Source organism: Pteronotus mesoamericanus, unplaced genomic scaffold, assembly GCF_021234165.1.
Source record: "Pteronotus mesoamericanus isolate MK-2021 breed Mesoamerican mustached bat unplaced genomic scaffold, CSHL_Meso_final scaffold_408, whole genome shotgun sequence".
NCBI lineage: Eukaryota > Metazoa > Chordata > Mammalia > Chiroptera > Mormoopidae > Pteronotus > Pteronotus mesoamericanus.
In genome coordinates, this window is record NW_026555315.1 from 324,202 (window position 1) to 347,793 (window position 23,592).

At 55.7% G+C, this 23,592-nt stretch overlaps 1 protein-coding gene across 1 annotated transcript; it reads left to right on the plus strand.

The window, feature by feature from the left end:
* Positions 1–410: 410 nt before the first annotated feature.
* On the plus strand, positions 411–21,912 carry RAB40B (RAB40B, member RAS oncogene family). The gene is made up of 6 exons (XM_054593237.1): positions 411–642; positions 15,812–15,872; positions 17,252–17,312; positions 18,049–18,126; positions 18,888–19,110; positions 20,372–21,912. Exons 1-6 carry the CDS (start codon positions 480–482, stop codon positions 20,641–20,643), a joined length of 858 nt encoding a protein of 285 aa, XP_054449212.1. The 5' UTR covers positions 411–479; the 3' UTR covers positions 20,644–21,912.
* The last annotated feature ends 1,680 nt before the right edge of the window (positions 21,913–23,592 follow it).

Below are 23,592 nucleotides of genomic sequence, written 5' to 3' on the forward strand. Positions count from 1 at the left end.
GAGCTCGCCCCAGGCAGTGACCCCGGCGCCAGGCGGCCGGACCCGGGCGTCCGCGGTAGAGTCTGTAACCGGCCCACCGAGCCCGGCTCTCCGGCCCACGCGGCAGAGTAAACGCCCGGCCCCGCCCCGTGCTAGTCCAGCCCCACATTGGCTGCCGGAGCAGGGTCCCCGCCCCCTATCACCCTTGGCTCCGCCCCACCCTGTCTCTAGAACCCCCAATGGCCCCGCCTCCCATACACGATAGGGTACGACCGGCGTGGGCGTCACCCTGGAGGCGGAGACGACGGTAAGATGGACAGGAAGGCTAGTCAATGAACGGGCGCAGCCGCCTTAGCAACTGCGGCCAGCCAATGACACGGCGGGGCGGGGCCGCATGCTGTCAGGCGGCGGGGGAGCTGAGCAGCAGCTTTCCGCGGACTGCGGGTTTGCGGGCGCCTGGGTGCCCGGCTGCCACCTCTACGCCGTCCCGCGGGCCGGGCATGGGCGCCGGCGCCGGCACCATGAGTGTCCTGGGCAGCCCGGTCCGCGCCTACGACTTTCTGCTCAAATTCCTGCTGGTGGGCGACAGCGACGTGGGCAAGGGCGAGATCTTGGCGAGTCTGCAGGACGGCGCTGCCGAGTCCCCGTACGGCCACCCGGCGGGTGAGCGCGGGGCCGGGGAGGAGCAGGGCTGGGGCCCGGGAGCAGGAGCGCAGCTGAGCGACGGGAGCGCGGGGCTCGGGGCCGACCGCTCTCTGCCTGGATCGGGCTCACATTCTGCGGGAGGCGCCGGTTGCACCCCTGCTCCGCACGTGAGGGACGCAGGAGGCTCGTGGGGGGCCTGGGGCCGGCACAGAGGCACCTCCTCCATCCTCTCACCGCGCTTTGCGCGTCGGCGAGAGCGAGCGGCTGGCCAGGCTGCAGGGTCCCCCCGACCTGCGGGTGACTTCGAGGAGGAGAGCGTGGAGGCAACGCACCTGGGGGTTGGGGACGCGACCCCACAGGGTGGCACACGTGCACGCAACGCATTTGGAAAGAATGCGTGGGGTGCGGAGACGCGGGAGTGGCTCGGAGCGTGGGATCGGAGCGCGGGCTCCCAGGTGGCGGCCCTGCGCGTGGGTCGGATGGAAGAACAGGGAGAGAAGATGAAAGAGGCCTAGTCTGGAGATTTCTCAGGGTTCCCGGCATTCCTCGCCCAGGTGGACAGGCCTAGGAGGGCAAGGAGCCCAAGTGGCCCCCAAGAGCGTGGCCTGGGCTTGAGGAAAAGCAGGAGAGTGGGCTTCACGTCAATGGGAGGCCAGAGCGCCCCGAGCTGGAGGGCTGGGGGGAGCCCCAAGGCTTGAGGTTTGACAGTCGCAGCCCCAAGAGGAGCAGACATACTAGGGAAAGAAGGACAGCACGCTGGGCATGAATCCCGGCCAGGAGGAGGTGGAGGGCCCACCTGGTGGTCCCATGCAGATCCTGATAGACACTAGAGCGGCGTTGTCCAAAGTGATACTACTAGCCACACAAGACTTTTAAAAATTTTGAAGATTTTTATTGATCAATTTATTGATATTAGAGGGGAAGGAAGGAAGAAAAGGGAGGGAGGGAAACATCAATGTGAGAGAGAAACGTGGATTGGTTGCCTCTCGTCTGTCTGGGCCCTGTCAGGGGACTGAACCGTGCCCTGGGGTTCCATGTGCCCAGCTGGGGAACCCAATCTGCGACCCTTAAGTTTGCAAGAGGACGCCCAACCAACTGAGCCACACCAGTCCGGCCAGCTTTTTAAATTTAAAGTAGTTGTAAAGGAATACAATGAAAAGTTTGCGTTAGCCCTTACTGCCCAGCAAGTCCACTACTAGGAATATATCTGAAGAAACCCAAAACACTAATTCAAAAGAATATATGGGCCCCCTGTCCACTGCAATGTTATTTACAATCACCAGGATCTGGAAGCAGCCCAAGGGCCCATCGCAGGCGAGCGGGTAGAAAAGCTGTGGCACCTACCACTGCGACAGCAGGGATGGGCCTGGAGAGCATTATGCCGAGCGGAATAACCCCGTCAGAGAAGGACAGAGACCCTATAACTCCGCTTATATGTGGAAGCTAATGAACCAAATAAAGTAACAAACAAAATAGAGACAGAATCATAAATACATGGAACAGACTGACAGCTGTCAGGGGGGAGGGGGGTTGGGGAGCTGGGTAAAAAAGGTAAAGGGATTAAGGGGAGAAAAGCACACAGGCACCGACAACTGCACAGTGACTGCCAGAGGGGACGCCGGTGCGGGGAGGTGGAGGGGGCAAGGCGGGGTGAGCGGCGACAGAGAGAGACTTGACTGTGGGTGGGGAGCGCGCGGTGCAGCCGGCGGAGCGCGCGGTGCAGAGTTGTGCCCCGGAAACCGGCATGGCTTCGTTAACCAATGTCACCCCAATAAATTCAATAAAAAATTTAAAAAGCAATTTTGCCTTAGCCACGTGTGCAGTGCTCAACAGCAGCATCGGGCCAGTGACAACGCAGAGGGGGCGGAGTTCCGGACAGTGCGGCCGGCCCCGGAGCTGGAGCTGGAGCTCCAGGGAGGCAGGGCCTGTTGGCTCCCCAGCCGGGTCCCCGGGGCGGCAGTGAAGGGAGGGGCCCCAGTGGAGGTGAGGGAACCAAACACTCAGCAGGTGGGACATGGCGCCCCCAGAGCTGCGGGGGTCTGAGGAGAACCGCCGCGGAATGCGTTCCGTCGCGGGGTGGGTGAGGGAGGAGGGCGCGACCTTCGTAGAGCTCACAGGCAGTTGAAATGAGGGCTTGGCCAAGGTTCTGTTGCATGGCTTTCTTTTTGTGGGGTAATAAACCCAGGATTTCTAAATACATGTCTTCTTCCAGAGTAGATGCTTTCTTCTAAAGTTTTCTCCTTCGCACGGAGGGAGCATTTAGGCTGAAAGACGCTTTCCGCAGAAGCTTTTGTTGTCAGCTCCTCTCGAGATGCTGCAGAAGAGAACTGGTGTCATAGGCGTGCCCCTCGTGGGCTTTTGATTTACTGAAAGACTCTTCTGTGGTTAAGAAATGAAGCTATGGGCCCTGGCTGGGTAGCTCAGTTGGTTAGTGCATCATCCGAATACACCAAGGCTGCAGGTTCAATCCCTGGTCCGGGCGCACGCAAGAATCAACCACTAAATGCATAAATAAGTGGGGCAACAAGTCAATGTTTCTCTCTCTTATTCTCTCTCTCTCTCATTTCAATAAATTAAAAAAGAGATTATGAAAAATTGTAAAAATTGGAATCTTTTCTTTTTAAGACACGTTTCACTTCGAAACTATGAGGCTTCTGCCATTCAGAGGCCAAGGCATTTCCAGGTTCCGTCCCTGCTCTCCTCTGCCCACCTGCCCCCCGCGTCTTGTAGCCGGGATGGTTGTTGCCCCACGGCCCGGGTTTATATCGCTCACTTGTGCTGCAGCTGCAATGACCGTACCTGTTAGTAACAGCTCGCTGTTGAAGGGCCAGCGTTCGCCAGCAGCCCCGCTCTGCCCGCCGTGGGAGTCAGGTCTTCATTGCGCTGTCCCTCTAACTAGCTAGGTTTCATTTTCCGTCATTTTTCAGGGTGGGCTTGTAAGCATTTCCTGAACGTTTTCATGTTTGAGAATGCCTAGCCCGTTGTCTTCATCTTTGAACAGTGTCTTGGCTGGGTACAACATTCTCAGGGTATATTTCCCCCCCAGCCCTTTGTAACCATTGCCCTGCTGCCCCCCAGCGTTGGATGTGCTGTGATGAAGCCTGAGGTCGGCTGATTCTTCCCCCGTGCAGGTGATTGGCTTTTTCTTCTGAATTCCAGAAGAGCTCTTCCTCTTTGCCTCACAGTCCATTAGTTTAACCAGACCATCTCTCAGAGCTGAATGGCTGGTACTGAACTGCTCGTATGCTCTGCACTATTTGAATTTGCAGAATCCTTTTTGTTTGTTTGTTTGTTTGAGAGAAATTTATTTAACTTTTTTTCATCTTCATCTAAGGACATTTTTTCATTGCTTTTTAGAGAGAGGAAGGGAGAGAGAGAAACATCAATATGAGAGGAAAACATTGATTGGCTACTTCCCATATGCGCCCAGACCAGGGACATATGCACCTGGACACCTTGTGATTACAGGACGGCACTCCAAACACCTGAGCCACAACAGCCAGGCTCAGGGAGATTTATTTTAATGTCCTTTTACCTTTGTTGGCGTTTCTACTTCAAGGACACCATTATATTAGTTTCCTGTTGCTGCTGGGTAACTTGCTACAAGCTAAGTGGCTTAAAACAACGTAATTTTATCATCTTACAATTCTGGGGCTCAGAAGCCAACACAGCCTCGCCGAGCTGAGATCGCTGCGTGGGCGGGGCCGAGTTCCTTTCGGAGGAGCTGCGGTGTCTGTGTCCTCACCTCTTCCAGCTGCTGGAACCTGCCCACGTTCCATGGCCTGTGTCCCTCCCTCCTCCAGCAGAGGCCTGTGGAGCCTTTCTCACTTCTCTTCACTCTGGCACCGGCTCTGCTTCCGTCTTGTCTTTTAAACACCCTTGTGATGCCCCCTTGTGATGCCCTGGCTGGTGTGGCTCAGTGGACTGAGTGCCGGCCTGCGAACCAAAAGGTCGCCAGTTCGATTCCCAGTCAGGGTACATGCTTGGATTACATGGGGCCCATTTTGATAATCCAGGGCAATCTCCCTATTGAAAGGTCAGCTGGTTAGCAAACTACTCTATCTGCAACCTTTATTCCCCTTGGCCCTATGACCTAACATATTCACAAAATCTGGGGACCAGGACTTGGGTGTCTTTGGGGGGGCATCATTCTGCCTGCTGCACCAATTACCCTTGTGTTGGGTCGTTCTTGTTAGCCTTCCGTATCCATTCACTTCTCTCCAATTGCTGCTTTGATCTTTTTGTCTTTCTCTTCTGCATTTCTTTTATTACCTTGAACCTTTCCTACTTCTTGGTCATTTTGATTTTAGTAAAATGTTTCTGTTTCTATCATATTATGTTAGTTCAGTAATGATGTTGCTTTGGTCTCCAATTTCTTCCTTACTTTTACAATTTTACTTTTTTTTCAATTTTAAAAAATTTCTTTAAAAATCATTTCAATACAAACTCTTCTTTAAACGCTTACTTTACTAACTTAATGTTTTTATTAAGTAGTTGTATTGCATGAAGTAGTTGGGATGAATGTCCTCCTGTTCCTCAGCTCATGTTTCCTTTTTTGCTGGGTTCTTCAACTCCTGTTCCTTTCTTTTATGATGTTCTGGTGAAGTAGGAGATACATATAGGGAGGTGTACATATTGTATCTGCACGGCTCAATGAGTTCTCGCAAACCTCACACACGTGTGTAACCGGCACCCAGATTAAGAGACGGAACACTGTCTGGAGCCCTGAGCACACTGCCCCCCCCCCCGGGCCCCTCACGCCCCTCAGCAGGACTGGGGGCTTGGCCGCGAACAGTGCAGTTTCACTGCATTTGCTCTGTATAAAAGCAGAATTGTACAGTGTGGGCTCTTTGGTGACTGCTCCTCTTGCCCCGTTATGTGTGACAGCCTCCTGTGTTGATTGGGGGTAGCCTCCATCTCACGGTGTGCGATGTGCCTGTGTGGACCTACGAAGGTTCTACCTGCCCAGCCCGCGTGGGTCGGGCCGTTCGGTGGTTTCCAGGGTCCGGCCGTCAGGACGGGCTCTGCTGTGAATGCTCCATGCTACCACGTCTTGCCTCCCAATTTATTTTCCCAGCATGAGACTCTATTTTCTCTCACGACTTTCTCTGGCTGTTTCTCCAGCTTCCTTTCCCAGCAGGAAAATCCTGTCTTTCTTTCTCAGTTTCATTTTTGCTAAGAGCTAATCATAGTACCTCCCACTTACTGGAGGTGTAGGAGAGTCACCTCATGAGACAGGTTTTGTTATTAGGCCCAGGGAGGGTGAGTAACTCCCTCGAGATCACACTGTGTGTGTGTGTGTGTGTGTGTGTGTGTGTGTGAGAGAGAGAGAGAGAGAGAGAGAGAGAGAGCCGAGTGCGGCACGGTGGCTGGCCCTGGGCCCTGCTCTTGAGCACACTCCCTGTGGCCGTTCGGCTTCGGAAAAGGCCCGGAGAGGTGGCTTTTCTCCCCACGAGGAGACGCCTTTCCTCAAAGTGCCCGCAGGGCCGGGGTTTCCCCCCTTCTCCTCCCCTTGGACAGCGTCCCGCTGGAGAGGCCGCCTCCCCGGTGCTGCAGGCAGCCGTGGTTTGCCGGTGCCACAGCTACGCCGTCGGTTTCCCTGACAACCACTTGGAGATTTAAAGCACGATTTTTCAAGTCATCATTTTCAAGTTTGACCTGAGAGTTGCATCATATCTTACGCTCTTCTCTGCGGTGTGATCCCTTCCAGTCCTACTGTCCGCGCCCCACCACAGCACCATGTGTGAGCGCCCAGTGGGCTTTTTTTTTGTCTTGGGGTTTTTTTTTCTTTCAGTCCTCACCTGAGGGTATGTTTATTGATGTTAGAGCGAGAGGAAGGAAGAGAGGGACAGAGAAACATCAACTTGTTGTTCTACTTCTTTATGCATTTGCTGGTTGATTTTTGAATGCGCCCTGACCAGGGGTCAAACCTGTGACCTTGGAACATGGGGAGGGTGCTCTGACCAGCTGAGCTACTCGGCCAGGGCCAATACATTGTTATTTTAGAATAAAGTCGTAAGTGTTTCCATGTATTAGAAAATAATAAAATTGCATTTGTGTCAGACTTTCTCTTTAACAGCCTGTCTCCCCTCTGTCCTGCGGGGACTCCTCTCGGCAGTGGGGAGGGCCCCTTTAGTCTGACCTCTGACCCCTGCCCTCCCTACCCCAGGGCCAACCTGATTTCAGGGGACAGCTGGGAGGGGCTCAGACCTGCCATGTTGGTTGTCTTTTCCGAGTGGTTTTTCCTTCTTTGTAGTCAGAGGTCCTGACGTGTGGTCCGCGCCGTGAGATCCGCCCCTTTCTGGGACGTGACCGAGGCTCAGGCTTGTGCAGCCACCACCACAGCAAGACGCAGAGCAGCCCCCGCGAGGCCGCAGCGCCCGGCCCTTCTTGGGCAGCCGCCCCTGGCCCCACAGCGGCTGCCGCCTCGGCTCTGTCGCTCTGCCGTCGGAGGACGGTGGTGTGGGTGGCGTCCCGGCCTGGCACGCTGCACCCTCTCCGCCGTCCGGCGTTCCAACGCCACAGTTATTTAAGATAAAACGAGGCTAAGGGACACGGTGGCAGGCGTCCAGGGGGCGCCCGAGGCTCAGGGCCGTTTGTCCTAAACTGGCCCCTGGAGCTCTGACAGGTGACCTGGTTTGCCCCGGGGCTTTGGGACAGCCGCAGGGACAAGTGTGATTGTGACGAGTGACGAGAGCCTCGCCGCGGCTCCAGTGAGGCCCTTCCGTTCCCCAGCATGTCCCACCGTCTGAGCCTCTGCTCCATCGAGGTGCAGGCGCCGTGAGCCAGCCCGGGGCGGGCGCCGCCCGGAGGGGCAGGCCGCTCGGTGCCTGGGTGCGCGGAGCCAGGGGAGGCAGCTAAAAAGGGCCGGTTTCGCTGACCCAGCAGGTGGATGGGCTGACCACAAAGTGGGCGCCGCGGAGACGGTGGAGGCAGAGCCCATGGCGCCCACGGGACACTGGGCAGCCCCTGGCTGGACTGGGCAGAGGTGCTGATCACACCAAGAGGCGCACACGTTCAAGTCACGCCCGGGTGCCGCCACAGCTTTGTGGCTGGGGCGGGAGGTGCTTTCCCGGCAGTGTGGCGGGACAGTGGGCCATCCCCCGCCGCCCAGCGGCGTCGGTGGGAGTGAACAGTGCAGCGGTGTCTTCCCAGTCTCGTCGGCCCCGCCCCGCCCCCCCACCGCACCCCGCCCTCGCCCCGCCCCTGGGGGCTGCCAGGCCTCCATCTGATATTTTAATTGAACATAAGACCCATTTCCCAAAAGTCAGGCTCTCAAAGATGAGTGTGTTTGTAAAGGATATTTAACTGGTGTTCACACCATAAGCGAATCCTCTTAGGTGACGGAGCGCGCTGTCTGCTGCCTCACGAAAATAGAATTAAGCAGGTGGTAGAGGACTTGAAATAGATGACTGAATTATTTATTCTTCCTGCAGAGCTAAAAGTGTAGCGACTTGCTCAGCATTTGACGTTTCCTTTTTTTTCCCCTAAAGAAGGCTAAGATTACCCCTCTCCTTGTCTTTCACTCTGACTCACCTGGCCGTGCCGACAGGCTTTGTTCTGGAAGCTCGTGCAGTTTCACTTTGTTTCCAGTGGGTTAGGGTTCTTGGTCAGTGGGGTCCGGGCCATGAATCACACTTTTTGAAACTGACACTGACGCTGCTACTGTCAAAAACGTTAGTTCCCAGTCGACCGAAATGGAACATGCCATGGAGAAGAGGAAGTAACACACAGAAGAACACACGACAGAGAATAAAAGGAAGGCTCGATAGATAAGTTTATGAAAAAGAAAGTCTTCTCACTGTGCAACTTTGAACCTGAACAGGAAGGGAATGACCTGGGAATTTTCCAGTGGCAGGACGGAGCTTTCGCTGAGCCGAGGCCACTGCCTGTGGGCGTCGCGAGGCTGGGTGGTTGAGGCAAGGGCATTCTGCCAGGCGGTAGGGGAAACTGAGGTACGGGGGCACGAGAAGTGGCTGGTTGTCAGGACTGGGATTTGATCCCAGACACAACAGAGCTTCTCCCTCTGGCACCTTCACGGTCCTGGGGAACCTGCGGGCACCCCCCGCGAATTCAGTACATCTGCGGCCCCACCTTTGCTGCCTGGTGAGAACCTGCACATCCAGTGGGGGGCAGTGTTTCTTCATGCTTTATCTCCCCCTCTCTCCCTCCCCCTGTCCTGCCAGTTGGTCCCCAATTCCCAGTTGCAAGGGAGGTGCCGTCTCAGAGAGGGCCACACAGCTGACCAGAGAGGCGTGGAAAGAGGTCTGAGTCACCGCCCTAAAGGAAACCGACGCGGTGGCCACCGCGGGGCCTCGGTCTGTCCGAACCCCACGCGGCTCTAGGAGAGCGCCCAGCGGTCCCCGGGCCGGCAGCGTCCGCTGCGGGGCAGGCGCTTCCGCGCAGCTGTTCCAGGGAACGACCACCCGAAGAAGCCACTGAGTTCCCTTTGAGTGATGATGATGAATAACTAAACCCTGATTGTCAGTTAGATTACCTTTTAAATACTTGTTCACTGCTAGGGAAATTCTGAAATGTGGAGGTCATTGTCCTTTGTTTGGGGAAGATGTTCAAGTGCCTCTTCTGCAGGACTCGTAGGTCAGACATTCCCTGTCCCACTCTGCAGCCATTGTATGTCAAGGGTTTTCTGTCAGACGTGGCATTTGCGGTGCGAACAGAGCACCAGTCCAGCGGCGCAGCAGAGGGGAGCGTGTGGCCTCGCGGGCTGGCCAGCCGGGGGCAGGGCTGCTGCCAGGCGTGCTGCGGGGCGGGCGCCCGACATCCAGGGCTCTCTCCGTGTTCTTTCTCCCCAAACCCGCTCTGTCTGTGGCTGCCAACGGGGAAAACCAGACTGTGTTCAAAGGACCGAGAGTCTGACCGAGCCCTGGCTGGCACGGCTCCACGGACTGAGCGCCGGCCTAGGAGCCGAAAGGTCGCTGGTGTGACTCCCAATCCGGGCACAGGCCTGGGTTACAGGCCAGTCCCCAGTTTGGGGTGTTGAGAGGCAACCGATTAATATTTCTCTCCATCTCCTAACTGATTAACGTTAATGTTTCTCTCCCTCTCCTTCTCCCTCCCTTCCCCTCTCTCTAAAAAATAGATAAAATCTTAAAAGAAATAAAAAGAATCAGTTTGAGATCTGACCTCTCAGCAGGAACGAGGCAGACCTGGATGGAACAAGGAAAACTGTTTCCTGCCTCAGTTGTGTGCCCATCCAAACTTAGCGAGGAGTGAGGGCCAACTGAAAACATTTCAGATGTGCAAAGTCTTAAAAACTACTTCCCAGGCACCCTTGTCAGGAAACAAGAGAAGGAATAAGTCCAGAGCGGGAGACATGGGATCCGAGTGAGACAGGAGGGGGGCCCAGGGCGCTGAGCTCCAGTGCGGAGGGAAGCAGGGTGGGGGCCCCGCAAAGATGGCCCACGGACGCTGGAAGCGCTGAGAGGAGACTTGGACAACTGGGGAGAGTACAGGAGTGATTTAGTGGTAAATGCAGAGGAAACTAAGCGAATAAACAGGGGCTTTTGAATTCCAGTAAAGACAAAAGGTTGTAGGAGAAGGAAGAATAAATACAATGTCCCACACCCACATGGTTCAGCCATAGATATTTTATTTGATCACAGTGATGTTAAATCAAATATTGATCTAGCTAAAACTGCAACATAATTATGCTCTGTGAGAGAGAGACAGAAAGACAGACACAGAGAGAGGAAGAGAGGCAGGCAGTGTGTTGACAAGGCAGGACTACATTTTCACCTTGGGGTGGGAAGCCAATTGACGCCTAAAGCTGAAAAGTCAGGAGGAAGAGTTTAGGCACATTGTTCACAGGTTTGCAGGTACATGGCAAGAGGAATGATTGGCTAAGGTTAAGATGGGGTCGCACGGTGCAGGAGCTGTTCTCTGCACTGAGTCTCAGAACGATGTGACTTTGGAAGCCATGCATATCCGCAGCTTTGGCAAAAAGAAAAACGAAATATAGTTTTAAAAACTCACAGGGTATTTTAAAAGACCATTATGAAAAGTTTTAAAGCATTGTTCAGACCTAGAAGGTAAGTACCCAAAGGCACTTTCTAAATCAAAGAGGCCTGCCCAGCGTGGGACAGAGCTCAGGCCTCGGCAGTGCTGAAGAGGGGTTCTCCTCTCCCTGTCTGCAAACAGGCTGCACTTATCCCCAGATCCAAAACCAGATGCCCAAATGTCTTTGTCGCTTCATGGAGACGGAAGAAAAGCTAAATGTTTCCCCAAATAACTTTGACGTTGCTGGGATATCTATTGATATCTATCTTCTAGCAACTTCAAAATCAATTGACTAAATATAGAGTTAAGGTTCTGAAAAAAAATCAAGATGGCAGAGGAGTGAATGGAAGTCATACTGATCTTGTCCCAGGACCAATCTGGAATTACAACGAAATCGTGGAGAAACCATCTGGAACAAACAACTGGACAACAGTGAGAGAGGAGCCTTATAACCTCACACAGACAGAAGAATTAGCTTCAGCATAACCTGACTGGTAAGGAGTACAGCAGAGACACAAGAAGGCTGGTGGGGTACCCACAGGCGGCAGCACCAGAAGGATATTGAAACAGCCCGTTGGATCCCCCTGAGAAGAGTGGGGTCTAAGCCATAAGTGGGGATCTCCAGACTACAGCTTCAGAGCCCAAGATGTACACAGATAACAGCCAGCTGCAAAAAGCAGCAGGGTTGCTCTCTGCCAGAGACAGGCGGCTAGAGATGCAAAGAGCAGTTTAAAGGGCTAACGCATACATTTTTATTTGCAGCCGCTTACCCTGGTCTCTGGCAAAGGCGAGGGCAGATGAGCTGGAGACACCTGAGGAGAAAATGGGGAAGGAGGCTTTGGGGAGACAATTGAGAGAGTAACCGGCGGGATCCCCGTGCTGAGTCATCCTCCATATGGCAGCAGCCATCTTGCTCAGGCAGACCATGCCCCTGAGTGGTAACAGCATGAGAGGACACACTAGCCCCGCCCCCAGGAGGAACTCTGCCTGGGCTGGTGGTGCTAAAGCCTGACTGCTGAGTACAGAGTGGCAGTCACAGATAGTAGATCACTGGCTAAAGTGGGCGCAGAGTGGTCTAGAGACATTTGAGGAGAGACTGGAGATGGAGGCTTTGGGGAGAGAATGGAGAGAGTAGCCGGCGGGATCCCGGTGCCGACTCCTCCCCCATACCACAGCAGCCATTTGGCTCAGGCAGAGACCACTCCCCTGAGCGGCATCTGTGTGAGAGGACCCAATAACCCCACTCCCAGTAGGGACTCTGCCCCCAACCCTGATGTCTAAGCCTGATTGCTGACTCGGGTGACTAGATTAACAGCTGAAGGAGACAGCCACAGACAGTAGATTTCTGGAAGTCTCGAACAGACTGCCTAAGGTCAGACAGGGTCAACATCTGACATCATCAGAGGCAGAGCCAGAAAATAAAAACAGCAGTCTCCTACCATAGAACTTCACACCACAAAGTCAGGAAATCAAGATAGATCAATTGAAGAAGCATAAGCAAAAAAGCGGAGTCTCACAAATAATGGGAAGACAAAGAAACACTCCCCAGTCGAAGAGAAAGGAGAAATCCCCAAAAAGAGAACTGTATGAAATAAAGGCAAATAAACTATCAGATAGTGAGTTCAAAACTACAGTTCTAAGGAAGCTCTATGAGCTCAGTGAGCTCAGAGAGAATTACAAAAATCTACAGGGAAACTATGAGGAACTCACTGCAAACCATATTAGCATGAAAAAGATCATAGAAACTATCAGTAAGAGACAAGAGGAAATGAAGAATACAATTTCTTAATTGAAGAACACAGTAGAAGGAATCAAAAGAAGGCTAGATGAAGCAGAGGAATGAATCAGTGAGCTGGAGGATGAGGTAGGAAAAAACTCTCAGAAAGAGCAAGAAAATGAAAAAAAACTCAAAAAGAATGAAGAGGCATTTAGGGAAATGCAGGTCAACCTGAAACATAGTAATATCCATATAACTAGGAATACCAGAAGGAGAAGAGGAGGAAGGGATAGAGAACCTGTTTGAAAAAAGTAATGATGGAAAACTTCCCTAATTGGAGGAGGGAAAAAGTCACACAAGTCCAGGAAGCTCAGAGGATCCCATTCAAGAGGAGCCCAGTGAGGCCCACTCCAAGACACATCCTAATTAAAATGGCAAATATCAAAGACAAACAGAGAATCCTAAAGGCAGCAAGAGAGAAAGAGGTAGCAACATATAAGGGAGCCCTGGTATGACTGGCAGCTGACTTCTCAACAGAAACACTGCAAGCCAGAAGGGAGGGGCAAGAAATATTCCTGGTCATGAGAAGCAAAGGCCTGCAACCAAGACTGCTCTACCCAGCAAGGCTCTCCATTAAAATGGAGGGTGAAATACGGAGTTTCCCTGACAAAAGAAGGCTAAAAGAGTACACCTCCACCAAACCAGGACTGGAAAACATGCTAAAGGGACTCCTTTAAGAAGATGAGGAAAAAGAGTCTGTGAATACCCTGTTCCTTTCACAGTCACCAATACTTGATATTACCAATATTTTTAATACTTATTAATCTGATTGTGACAATAACGTTAAGTGTTACTTCATTATTTGTTGAAACTAAACCTGTTTTTTGTATATTCCTTGCTTATTTTTATTATTTTAAAAAAGCTTTAAAGGACTTTTTGGTATTCTTTATCCATTTTTTGATTAAATGGTTGTAGAATTTTTTCCCTAAAAAAACCCTATTAACCCTTTTTTAGATGTGTTGCAAATACTTTCCTGTTCTATTACTTGTCCTTTAACAGTTTTATATGTATGTTTCTGTATAGTCTTAAATGTTTAATATAGTCATATTGTCAATATTTCACTTCATAGCTTCTGGGTTTGAATATTTTACTTCAGGGTATGAAAAATATTATTTTGTATTTTCTCCTGAAACTCCTTAGATTCTACATATTGATTTTTAACTCACCTGAATATTTCTTGTATAATGTGTGAAATAGGGCTCTATATTTGTTTTCTTTTTCAAGTAATAGTGGTTCATACACCTTATTGGTTGAATAGTCCTTATTTTCTCCATTGATTTCAAATAGCAACTTAATCATATATTACATTGTTAGACACATACGTTTGTTTCTAGAATGCTCATTTTATTTCATTGATCTACTTGATTATTTCTGTGTGGTGTCATGTTGTTTTAACTGCTGAGACTTTACAACGATTTAAATTTTTTAATATTTTTATAATGGACTTTGGCATTTAAAAAAATAAATAAATAAAGTCAATCTGCATTAAAAAAAAAAAGAAGAAGGAAGGAAGGACTGCCTACATTTTGCGACGACATGGATGGAACTGGAGACTATTATGCTCAGTGAAATAAGCCAGTTGGTGAAAGACAAATGCCATATGATCTCACCTATAAGTGCACTCTATTCAACAAAATAAACTAATGAACAAAATAAACCACAAGCGTGGAAACTTGGAGCAGAATGAAAGGGACCAGAGGGGAGGGGGAAAGAGGACAAGGGTGGAAAGAAGGGGAAGGGACCAGACAAAGAACGTGTATGAATGACCCCTGGACACGGACCACGGAGTGGGAATGGACTGTGGGAGCCGCGGGTGGGCGTGGGGCGGGGGCTGGGGGGACGGGGGGACAGGGGGGGAATTGAGACGACTGTAATAGAATAAACATGATTTAAAATAAAAAATAAAAATAAAAAGGGCCCTGTGTATGAGGCGTGTGCATGCGTACATTGCGTTTATGCGTGTAGCCATGTGTTCTATCTACGGTGCGCGCGCGCATCTCGCGCCACCGGGCCGCGGGCAGGGCTGACCGCTCCAGAGCGGCCCGCGGGGTCAGCCGCTGCAAGGAGCCGTTTCACCCTGCCCTCACCCTGCCGTAACAACGGGGGACGCTACGAATGCGACACCCTTTCTTTGTGGCTTTTTGTGTGTTGCGCGGGGGAGGGGGGCAGGGGGCGGTTAGTCTAACGCTCTAGACCTTCCCAGGGAGCAGGAGGCGAGCGCCTGCAAACGACGCCGCCTCCCCTGTCGCATCTGGGAGCCGCCGGGCGCCCCCGCGGGACTCCCGCCGCCCCGGCCTCCGCAGCCCTGGCTCCGGGTTTGTCATCCCTGGTTCCGCCGCCCTCGTGCTGACGGTCCAAGTCGGGCACGTCCCAGAGCGCCGTCCAGGGTCCAGGCCCGGCCGTTTAGGGTCGGAGGGCGCCAGGCCCGCGGAGCCTCTCGCGTCAGGGCGCGGTCGGGTCCTTGGGGTCCTGGCCGGTGTGGCGTCTTTTTCGGGAAGCGGTTCGCCTTTTTGGCTCCCTGCTGTCCCTCGCAGGGACGCCCTCTTCCAGTGACCCGTTCCTGCCGTCGCCGCCCGCCGAGCGTGCGTCCCATCCACGGACCACCGACCTGCTCACGAACACAGGACGGGGTTGGTTCTCAAAGAAGCAGAAAATTGGTTTCTGGTCGAATGGGGAGGAACATTTCTCCTTTGTTAAAAAAAAAAAAAAAGAGTATTGCTTTTTTCTGATCTAGAAGAAGTACTTGCTCATTGAAGAAAACTTGAAAATAGAGAAAGGTTTAAGAAAAAGTAAAAACTACCCAAATTCTGCAACCCAGAGATTTCTGGTGCCAGCCTGTGTCAGTCCTCAAGTCCCCTCCGCGCCGCAAGCGTACACGCAGCCGTGGGCGGCGCAGTGAGACAGCGTTTCACGTCGAACCTCCTGGTCCATGTGCTTTCACGTCGCGCTCTCAGTGTGCACTGTGGGGGTGCCCATCTCAGTGTCAGCCGCTTACAGGGGCGCAGCGGGAGGAGGGAGGGCAGAGCAAGGCCAGCAGTGCCAAGGGACCCGAGAAGGGGCTGCCCTCAGGCTGCAGGGCAGTCCGTGGGCTGAAGACGAGCCTGAGCCCCGCCCCCGCTGGCCCCCCTCGGGCAGCGCGGTCGGGGGCCAGGCGCTGGGCTGGAGGGGTCTGGGGATGACAGAGGGGAGGGGGGTGGGGGCCAGGGGGCCGGGGAGGGGGGCGAGCGACCCGGGGAGACCCAGGAGCAGGGTCCAGCCCCCGGCCCCGCCCCCGGCCTCATAAGCGGGTCTGTAGGGTGAGACGTCCCTTCTCCCGGCCCTGGTGGCCGAGGACACCTCGGGGACACTCGCTCTGCCGCTGGCTGCATTCGAGCCGCGGACCCTCTCTCACAGGCATCGACTACAAGACCACCACCATCCTGCTGGACGGGCGGCGGGTGAAGCTGCAGCTCTGGTGAGTCAGGGCCCCACCCCTTCCCGACCCCAGCGGGCGGGCCCTCCAGCTCGACCTTCCCGAAGGCCCTCCCGGGCCTGGCCTGGCCTGGCCTGGCCTGGAGGAGTGGGCGATCCTGTGGTCTAGGCTTTGGTCCTGGCCGAGAGGGGGCCCCACCATCTAAATACTGGGCTCTCAGCTCCCAATTCTGTGCCTCGCCTGGCTGGTCCATCTTGGTAAATGCCTGCACAGCCCCCCATGGCTCTGGCCGGACCCTGGGGCCCTCCTGGGGACCCACATGGGGCCGCGACCAGGAGGTGCCGAGGACAGGGCCTGGCACAGGAGGCGAGGCGAATCGTGCAGGAGCCCGCTCCCCTCCCACAGCAGCCCCGCCGCCCCGGGGCACAGCTGGACACCCGCCTCCAGGGCCGCGCTCCTTGCCCACAGCTTCCTAGCAGCTCCCACCTGTGGGCCAGGCCTCGGTTCCTGAGGTTCTGCTCAGGCACCTCGGCACTCGAGGCGTTTCGCCCAGCCGCTGGCCTCTCCCGAGCCCCAGGCCCTGCTCTCCTGAGCCTGGCCGGTGGACCCCAAAGCCCGGCCGTCGGGGCCCCGTACGTGGCCAGGAGCCGCGGTGTGCCTGGCCATGGTCGGGTGGGTTGACGGGCGGTGACCGGGCTGCTGCCTGCCTGAGTCTGGGGGGCCCGTCACCCACGGGGGGCAAGAAGATAGCAGGTGTGTCGTCACGCACGCTGTCATGTGGGAGGACCCCTCGGGCATGCAGGGTCCTGAGGAGTCCCCTGTTGAAATGGGTGTTAATTGCACACGCAGATGTGTGTCTTTGTTGTCCTCAGAGGAAGTGCCGGCCAACGGCGTCCGCTGGTCCTAAGAGCTCGGGGACGCCGTTGTTCCTTGTCCTGGCTTCTGTCTCTTGGAGCTCGGTGCTGTCTTTCCGGGCACTGGCTCCCCGGGTCAGCTCGCCATGTGGACAAACTCAGGGCGTCTCTGTGGGCTTTAGGTGATTCCTCCAGAGTTAATGGAAGTCGAGGGACCCCGCCAAGTCCTTCAGCCTGTCCCCGCATGTGGACTGACCTCCATTACGACATAGCTTTCTCTTCAAATTCCACACAGTTTTAGAAACTTACATCAGATTTATTTAGATGTCAGAATTATGGTGTTGAAACCCACCTCTGTGTTTTCTGTTTAACTCACACAATGACAGCAAGACGAGAATGAGCCCCGAAGGGCATCCCGACATCCAGCTCCCTCCAGGGGACCAGGTGACCGGTGGGCCCTGACGTCTGGTGGCACGGCCGCCCGCCGACGGCCGTCCCAGACCGGTCACCTCGCTGTCAGGAGGAAGTGGCAGGGTCTCACCTGTCTCCCACGCCTTTCCCTTCCAGGGACACGTCTGGGCAGGGGAGGTTCTGCACCATATTCCGCTCCTACTCGCGGGGCGCACAGGTAACACCCTGAGCAGGGCGGTCATGCCACGGTCGGTGCCCTTGAGTGGACAGGGGGTGAGCCCTCAGTGGGAAGCGATGCTGGAGTCGGAAAGTGCGCTGCGGCCTCTCGGCGGCCCACGGCCCGTGTCGGCGCCGCGGCTGCACGTCTGCACGCACGTGCGGGCATGTCTGTGTGCTGTGCTGCTACACGCATGTGCATGCATATGAAGTATGAGCGTGTACACAAGTGTGTATTTGTGTGCGTGTGTGCCTCGTTCTACGCACGTGCGTCCGTGCATGTGTGTATAGATGTGCTTGGGTGTACCGGTGTTGCACACCTGTGTTTGCATGCATGTGTGTGCGTGTGTTTATGGTCACATGCTCGCCCTGAGTCCATGATCCCGTGAGTGTCTCTGTGTGCCCCTGAGTGCCCACCCCGGGGGTGGGCTCTGCTCCCCCTGAGCTGCTGACCCTGACATCCCCCCCAGGCTCTGTGTCCCTGGAGCAGCTCATGGACGTGGGAAGTGAGTTCTACTCCCCGAGTCACTTTGAGATTTGAGGGCTTCTCAATGGGCTTATGAGATAATGGAAATAATCACACAACTGCTACATGTGGTCGATAAAGTCTTGTGTTAGAGGAAGGACAACGGTTGTGCAGCCGGTTGCGCGTCTGTTACTGGGCAGCCCTCCCGCGGCTGCGCAGCCCAGACCTGTGCCGGCCTCGGCTGCCTGCTCAGCCTGGCGCCTCTCCCCAGGGTGTGATCTTGGTCTACGACATCGCAAACCGCTGGTCCTTCGACGGCATCGACCGCTGGATTAAGGAGATCGATGAGGTGCGGCTCGCGCGCTGGGGCCCCCTCCGTGTGAGCTTGAGGGTGTCGGGCCCGGGCTCGAGGCTCCAACAGCAGGGGCGGCGTCACTTCCCAGCACAGCGCCGGGCCCTGGCCGGTGGACCCCAAAGCCCGGCCGTCGGGGCCCCGTACGTGGCCAGGAGCCGCGGTGTGCCTGGCCATGGTCGGGTGGGTTGACGGGCGGTGACCAGGCTGCTGCCTGTCTGCACGCAGACCGGCCCAACAGCCAGTGGGGACGTGGCGTGGCCGGGACCAAAGCCACTGTATAGTTTCTAGCAGCTGCTGCAACAAATTCCATAAACCAGGCGGCTTAAGAAGCACATTTATTTTCTTACCTTTTCGAGGCCACAAGTCCGAAATCAAGGTGTCAGCAGGGCCTCGTTCCCTCCTAAAGTCCTAGAGGAGAGTCCCCCCCACCTCTTTCGGCTCCTGGTGGCTGCCGACAGCCCCTGGTGCCCTCGGCATGTAGACGCATCACTGTCTCTGCCTCTGTGGCCACTTGGCCGTCTTCTCTGTGTCCCCTTCTCTTCCTGTGAGGACACAGGTGACTGGATTTATGGCTGACTCCACTGGCCTCACCTTAAGTCATTCCATCTGTAAAGGTCCTATTTCCAAATAAGGGCACATCAAGTTCTAGGTCGGCGTAAATGTGGGGGCGTGCCGTCCCCCCAGCACGCCCACGGCACCAACAGCAGAAGCTCTCGCAGGTAACCCGTCCTCCCTGCCTTTCTCTCCACCGTCAGCACGCTCCTGGCGTCCCTAAAATCCTGGTGGGAAACCGCCTGCACCTGGCCTTCAAGCGGCAAGTCCCCACGGAGCAGGCCCAGGCCTACGCGGAGCGCCTGGGCGTGACCTTCTTCGAGGTCAGCCCTCTGTGCAATTTCAACATCACCGAGTCCTTCACGGAGCTGGCCAGGATCGTGCTGCTGCGGCACGGGATGGACCGGCTCTGGAGGCCGAGCAAGGGTAGGTGCCGGGCGGACCCGCGGCCCGGGCTGCCGGCCAGCCTCCCCGGGGCCACCTCGGGCCGCTGCTTCCATTCTCAAGGACCCGATGCGTCCCCTTAGGGAAGAGCATGCTCACTGCTCCGGCGTGAGCTCAGGAGAGGCTTCAGACATCTTCACGTGGGCAGAGGGGAAGGCATTTGTAACCAGGCGGCCGCTAGTGTCCTTGAGGAGGCAGGACCCCGAGCCTGTAGAGACAGACCCTGGGGGCAGCACGTGAGGCCTCGGCAGCCACGGGAGCTCCAGGCCCCTGGCTTCAGGGAGAGCCCGTTTCCTTAGGAATGAGAGGAACACGAGAAATAGAAGTGCACCGGGTATTTTTAATGGGATGTAACCGGCAGTTGGAGCGTAATATCCAAATCCCTCCGTGCTGAAGTGTGGAAGCCTCCTGCGGCGGAGCGGCGGCTGCTGCTTCCGTCCGAGTAACTGGTCAGCGTGTTACTTTTAAAGGACAAAGGTGACAAAATCTATATTCGTTGGATGGGCAGCACAGTGTTGACTGAGCAAAATGCCTTCTTCTAAGCCAGGCCCCCCGAGCTGCCCTCACCGGACACCGCCACCGGGCAGGCCAGCCCTCCCCGCCGCGGGGCGCTGAGCACCACGCCTGGGTCCCCCCGCCCCGCAGTGAAAACCTCGGCATCTCCGGACGCGGCCACTGCCTGGGGATCCCCAGTCACCCCCAGTTGAAAACCACTTTCTGAAGGCTTTTAAGGATAAGCCAGACCCCGGGGGTCGTGTTCCTTCTCTGAGTCTTTCGGGGTTGGTGGCGTGGAGGCCACAGAGGGGCGAGGAGCAGGTTCCGCCCCCTCGGCAGGTCCCCGGGAGCCCCTGCCCCCTTCTGAGCGGGGACCGGCTGCACGCGTGCGGCGGAGAGCCCTTCTGAAGCGCCTCCTGCAGCCCGTGGCCTCTAACCCCCAGGCGCGGCCCTGTGCATTCCGAGGAGGCCTCCCACGGCGCCCCTCTCCCCCCAGGTCTGCTCATCTCTCAGACCAGCAGGGAGCGATGCGGGCTCTCAGTTTCGGGGGTAGACTGACTTCAGGGCTATGAGAGCAGAGGGTCCCCTCGGAGCCCTGCCAGAGGCCGCGCGTGGGCGTGGGGGAGCGTCTGCTCTCGTTCTCAGGGTCCACCTGCCCCAGAGCTGCGGGAACGGGGCGGGGGCAGAGGACAGGTGGGTGGCGGCAGGGACGGCAGAGACTAAGCGACGTTTTCTTTTCTCTCCCAAGTGCTGAGCCTGCAGGACCTGTGCTGCCGCGCGGTGGTGTCCTGCACGCCCGTGCACCTGGTGGACAAGCTCCCGCTCCCCATGGCCTTGAGGAGCCACCTCAAGTCCTTCTCCATGGCCAACGGCCTGAATGCCAGGATGATGCACGGCCGCTCCTACTCCCTCACCGCCAGCTCCGTCCACAAGAGGAGCAGCCTCCGCAAGGGCAAGGCCGCGCGGCCGCCCCAGAGCCCGCCCAAGCGCTGCACCAGAAACAGCTGTAAAGTCTCCTAAGGAAAGCTCGGGAAAGGCACACGCGGACCCTCCAGGAGACCCTAAGCCGCCACACGGGGCTGGCAGGCCCTTCGAGATCCCAGAGACACCGGCCGGCCCTGCATGGCGACCGTGCAATGAACACCGGTCCACGGTTTGACTTCGATGTTTCCGCGTGGATGTGCATGAAGCTGTGGTGTCAGACGTGTGTTTATAAACGGAACGCTGGTGCTCTGAGTGTCACTCACACCACGACTGCGCTGCGGCTTTTTCCTTGAAGTGACGGCTCGTGTGAGAATGGCGACGTGCGTGTGCTGAGTGTGAATCCGCGGACCCCAAGGGCAGCGCAGGCCAACGGGAGTCAGTGGTGGGGAGGGGCCTTTCCGTAAACCTGCTTTCTAACGTCCCAGCCTCATGTGTTAACGCTGCGGGCGCGCAGCTAATCTGTCCAGCTTCTGTACGAAAGGGGTTTGATAAAACTTTTGCAATGTCATTTACTACGTTTGGGGATTAATAAGTGGTTTATATGCATATTTTTCTGTAAATCTACATTTTTTGTATAAAATGTCCCACAAGTTATGAAGCTAAGAAAAGAAAATGCCAAAGACACCTCTAGTCACATTGCCGGAGCCAGGGCCAGAGCGTGCGGGCCGGGCGGAGGGCCAGGCCCTGTCACGGGCGGAAACGCCGCTCAGCAATGGAAAGTACGCCCGCCTCGCGGTGCCGCTGTTGGCGGGTCCCTTCCCGTTCTGTGTGTTTTACAGCCCTCTCCTGCGTCTGCTTCATCGCCGGTCTCAGGCGCCCCACGGTAGCACAAAACACAGCGTTGGCAACAGGCTTCGTTCCTAAACTGTGTCATCTATTGAAAAGGATTCCTTTTCATCAAAAGAAATGTAGAGGCAGAAAGTGGGGAATACAGTTAACAACATGGAGGTAGGGGTGCCAGCCTCCTGCGCAGTCGAAAATCTGCGTGCGACCGCAGTCGGCCCTCTGCACACGCGGGTCCCCAACCGTGGGGGTGACCCTTGAACAGCGCAGCCCAGCGGAAGCGGCACGCGATCCGCGCGGTCTGAGCCCGCGTCGTTCCAGGGCCACCTTGTGCTAAGGAGCGCCCGTCTGCAGACGCCGGCAGGTGCTCCACAGTCCGCCTGGTGGGCTCACAGGGGGCATGAGGCGTGCCCCCACCAGACGGGGTCCTCATCTGTGACCACAAGTGACCTAGAGAACCCCACAGGGTCTCCCGTGCCTGGTGTATCTGTTTGCTGTCTCTCCGTGGCAGCTGGAGGTTAGAAGGAAGGATTCAAAGAATAACCTGAGTTGAGAAAATGCCCAGGCGTCCTCAGTTTCTGCCAAGGATTTATAGATTTTTAGAAATTTAAGGGACCCTGGAATTGGAAGCAACACACCCTTCTTCAGAGAGCGAGGGGCCAAGGCCCAGGGAGGGGCAGGGAGCACGGCCACTGACGGCCTGAGCCGACAGCACAGAGACCAACGTCCGCAGGGGAGCGGGCGAGCGGACAGCAGAGGACAGCGCCTCTCGGGAGCCACTGGCTCATGGGGCCATCCTGCCAGGACCGTGCTAGGCTTCTCCGCTGGGCAGTGGACGGGGAGAGAGAAGGGCCACCCGCCGACCACGGACGCTGGGACGGGCAAGTGGGCGCCTCTGCCCCGTTTGTGGCCAGGAGAGACAGGGCGAGGTCCAGGTGGCGGGCACACGCCCGCAGCGCCTCTTGCCCCCTTGGAAGAGCCTGACTCTCAGAACCCACAGGCAGTGAAGGAGCGGGGCCCGTGGGCACTGGCAGCTGCTGGGGACGGTCCCTGGGCTGCGAGGCTGATCGGGGCCGAGCGGTTCTTCCCCCCTTTCCCTTTCCTTTTTGTTTTCTTCATTGAAGATGACCCCAGGATGACCCCGGCATCCTAGAAGGACTATGGGAAAGTTCCCGTGGCCTTTGTGACAGGTGCTCTCGTGGAGCACACAGAGGCCTCAGCCCTCTGCAGACAAGGCCACCAGGGGTCGCTGGGGGCTGGGGGAGGTGGCAGGGCCCCCCTCCACCCCGGGGCGACTCTGGAGGGCGCGAGGCCATGCCCACACCTGGACTTCGGACGCTGGCCTCCAGCGCCGAGCGAGGACAAATTTAGGGCGCTCATGACAAGTGCATCGATCGCACTTCACAGGAGAAAGTGCCTCAGCAAATCCAAGGGGCACTTGTGTGAAATGAAAGCAAGACACCCTGATGCAGAATGTGCTAAGTAGAAGCGTGCATGTTTTGGTGGTAAACAGGCAGAAAATATAATTAAAATGTAAACTGAACCCTAAAGCAAACGGCTCTCCTAACTTGTCATTTGTCATTTTCTCCCACGGCCCTCGCCGCAGGCAAAACGCACCCAAACTATAAACAGGCCGCCACAGTGTGTCCCAGATGTTTGTAATTCTCTTTTCAAGTGTCGAGACTCAAAATATGTACAATTATGTCTTCAATTGCCTCGTGAAAATTGCTGCAATGCAGAGTAATTTCCCAGACTGAGAGCTTACAGCAGTGAGGAATCATCTCGGCAAATATTGAATCTGGAAAAAATGTCAATTACAGGCTTGATAATATTTGTTTTCCCAAAAAGACAGAGACAGAGATGCTTCCGTTTGCAGGAGAGTAGCTTCCTCAAAGTGAATGGGAGAAGACCTGAAACCTGGGTAATTTTGTTAACCAGTGTCACCTCAATAAATTCAATAAAAAAGAAAAAGTAGAAGAAAAGCGAACGTGAGAACGAACAGAAGCTGCACGGGTTGGGGGAACTGGGAGGAGCTTTTCCAGGAAAGGACGGTGCGGTGCGCGGTGAGCAGGGGTGGACACCCGCCGCCCCCCCCCCCCCCGCCCCCGCGCTCCGCGCCTCCGTCACTGTTCACTCTCCCGACGCCGCGCCCGTTCCTGGGGCCTTTCCGACCGCAGGGCCCTGTTTCAAGGGGCCGAGCTG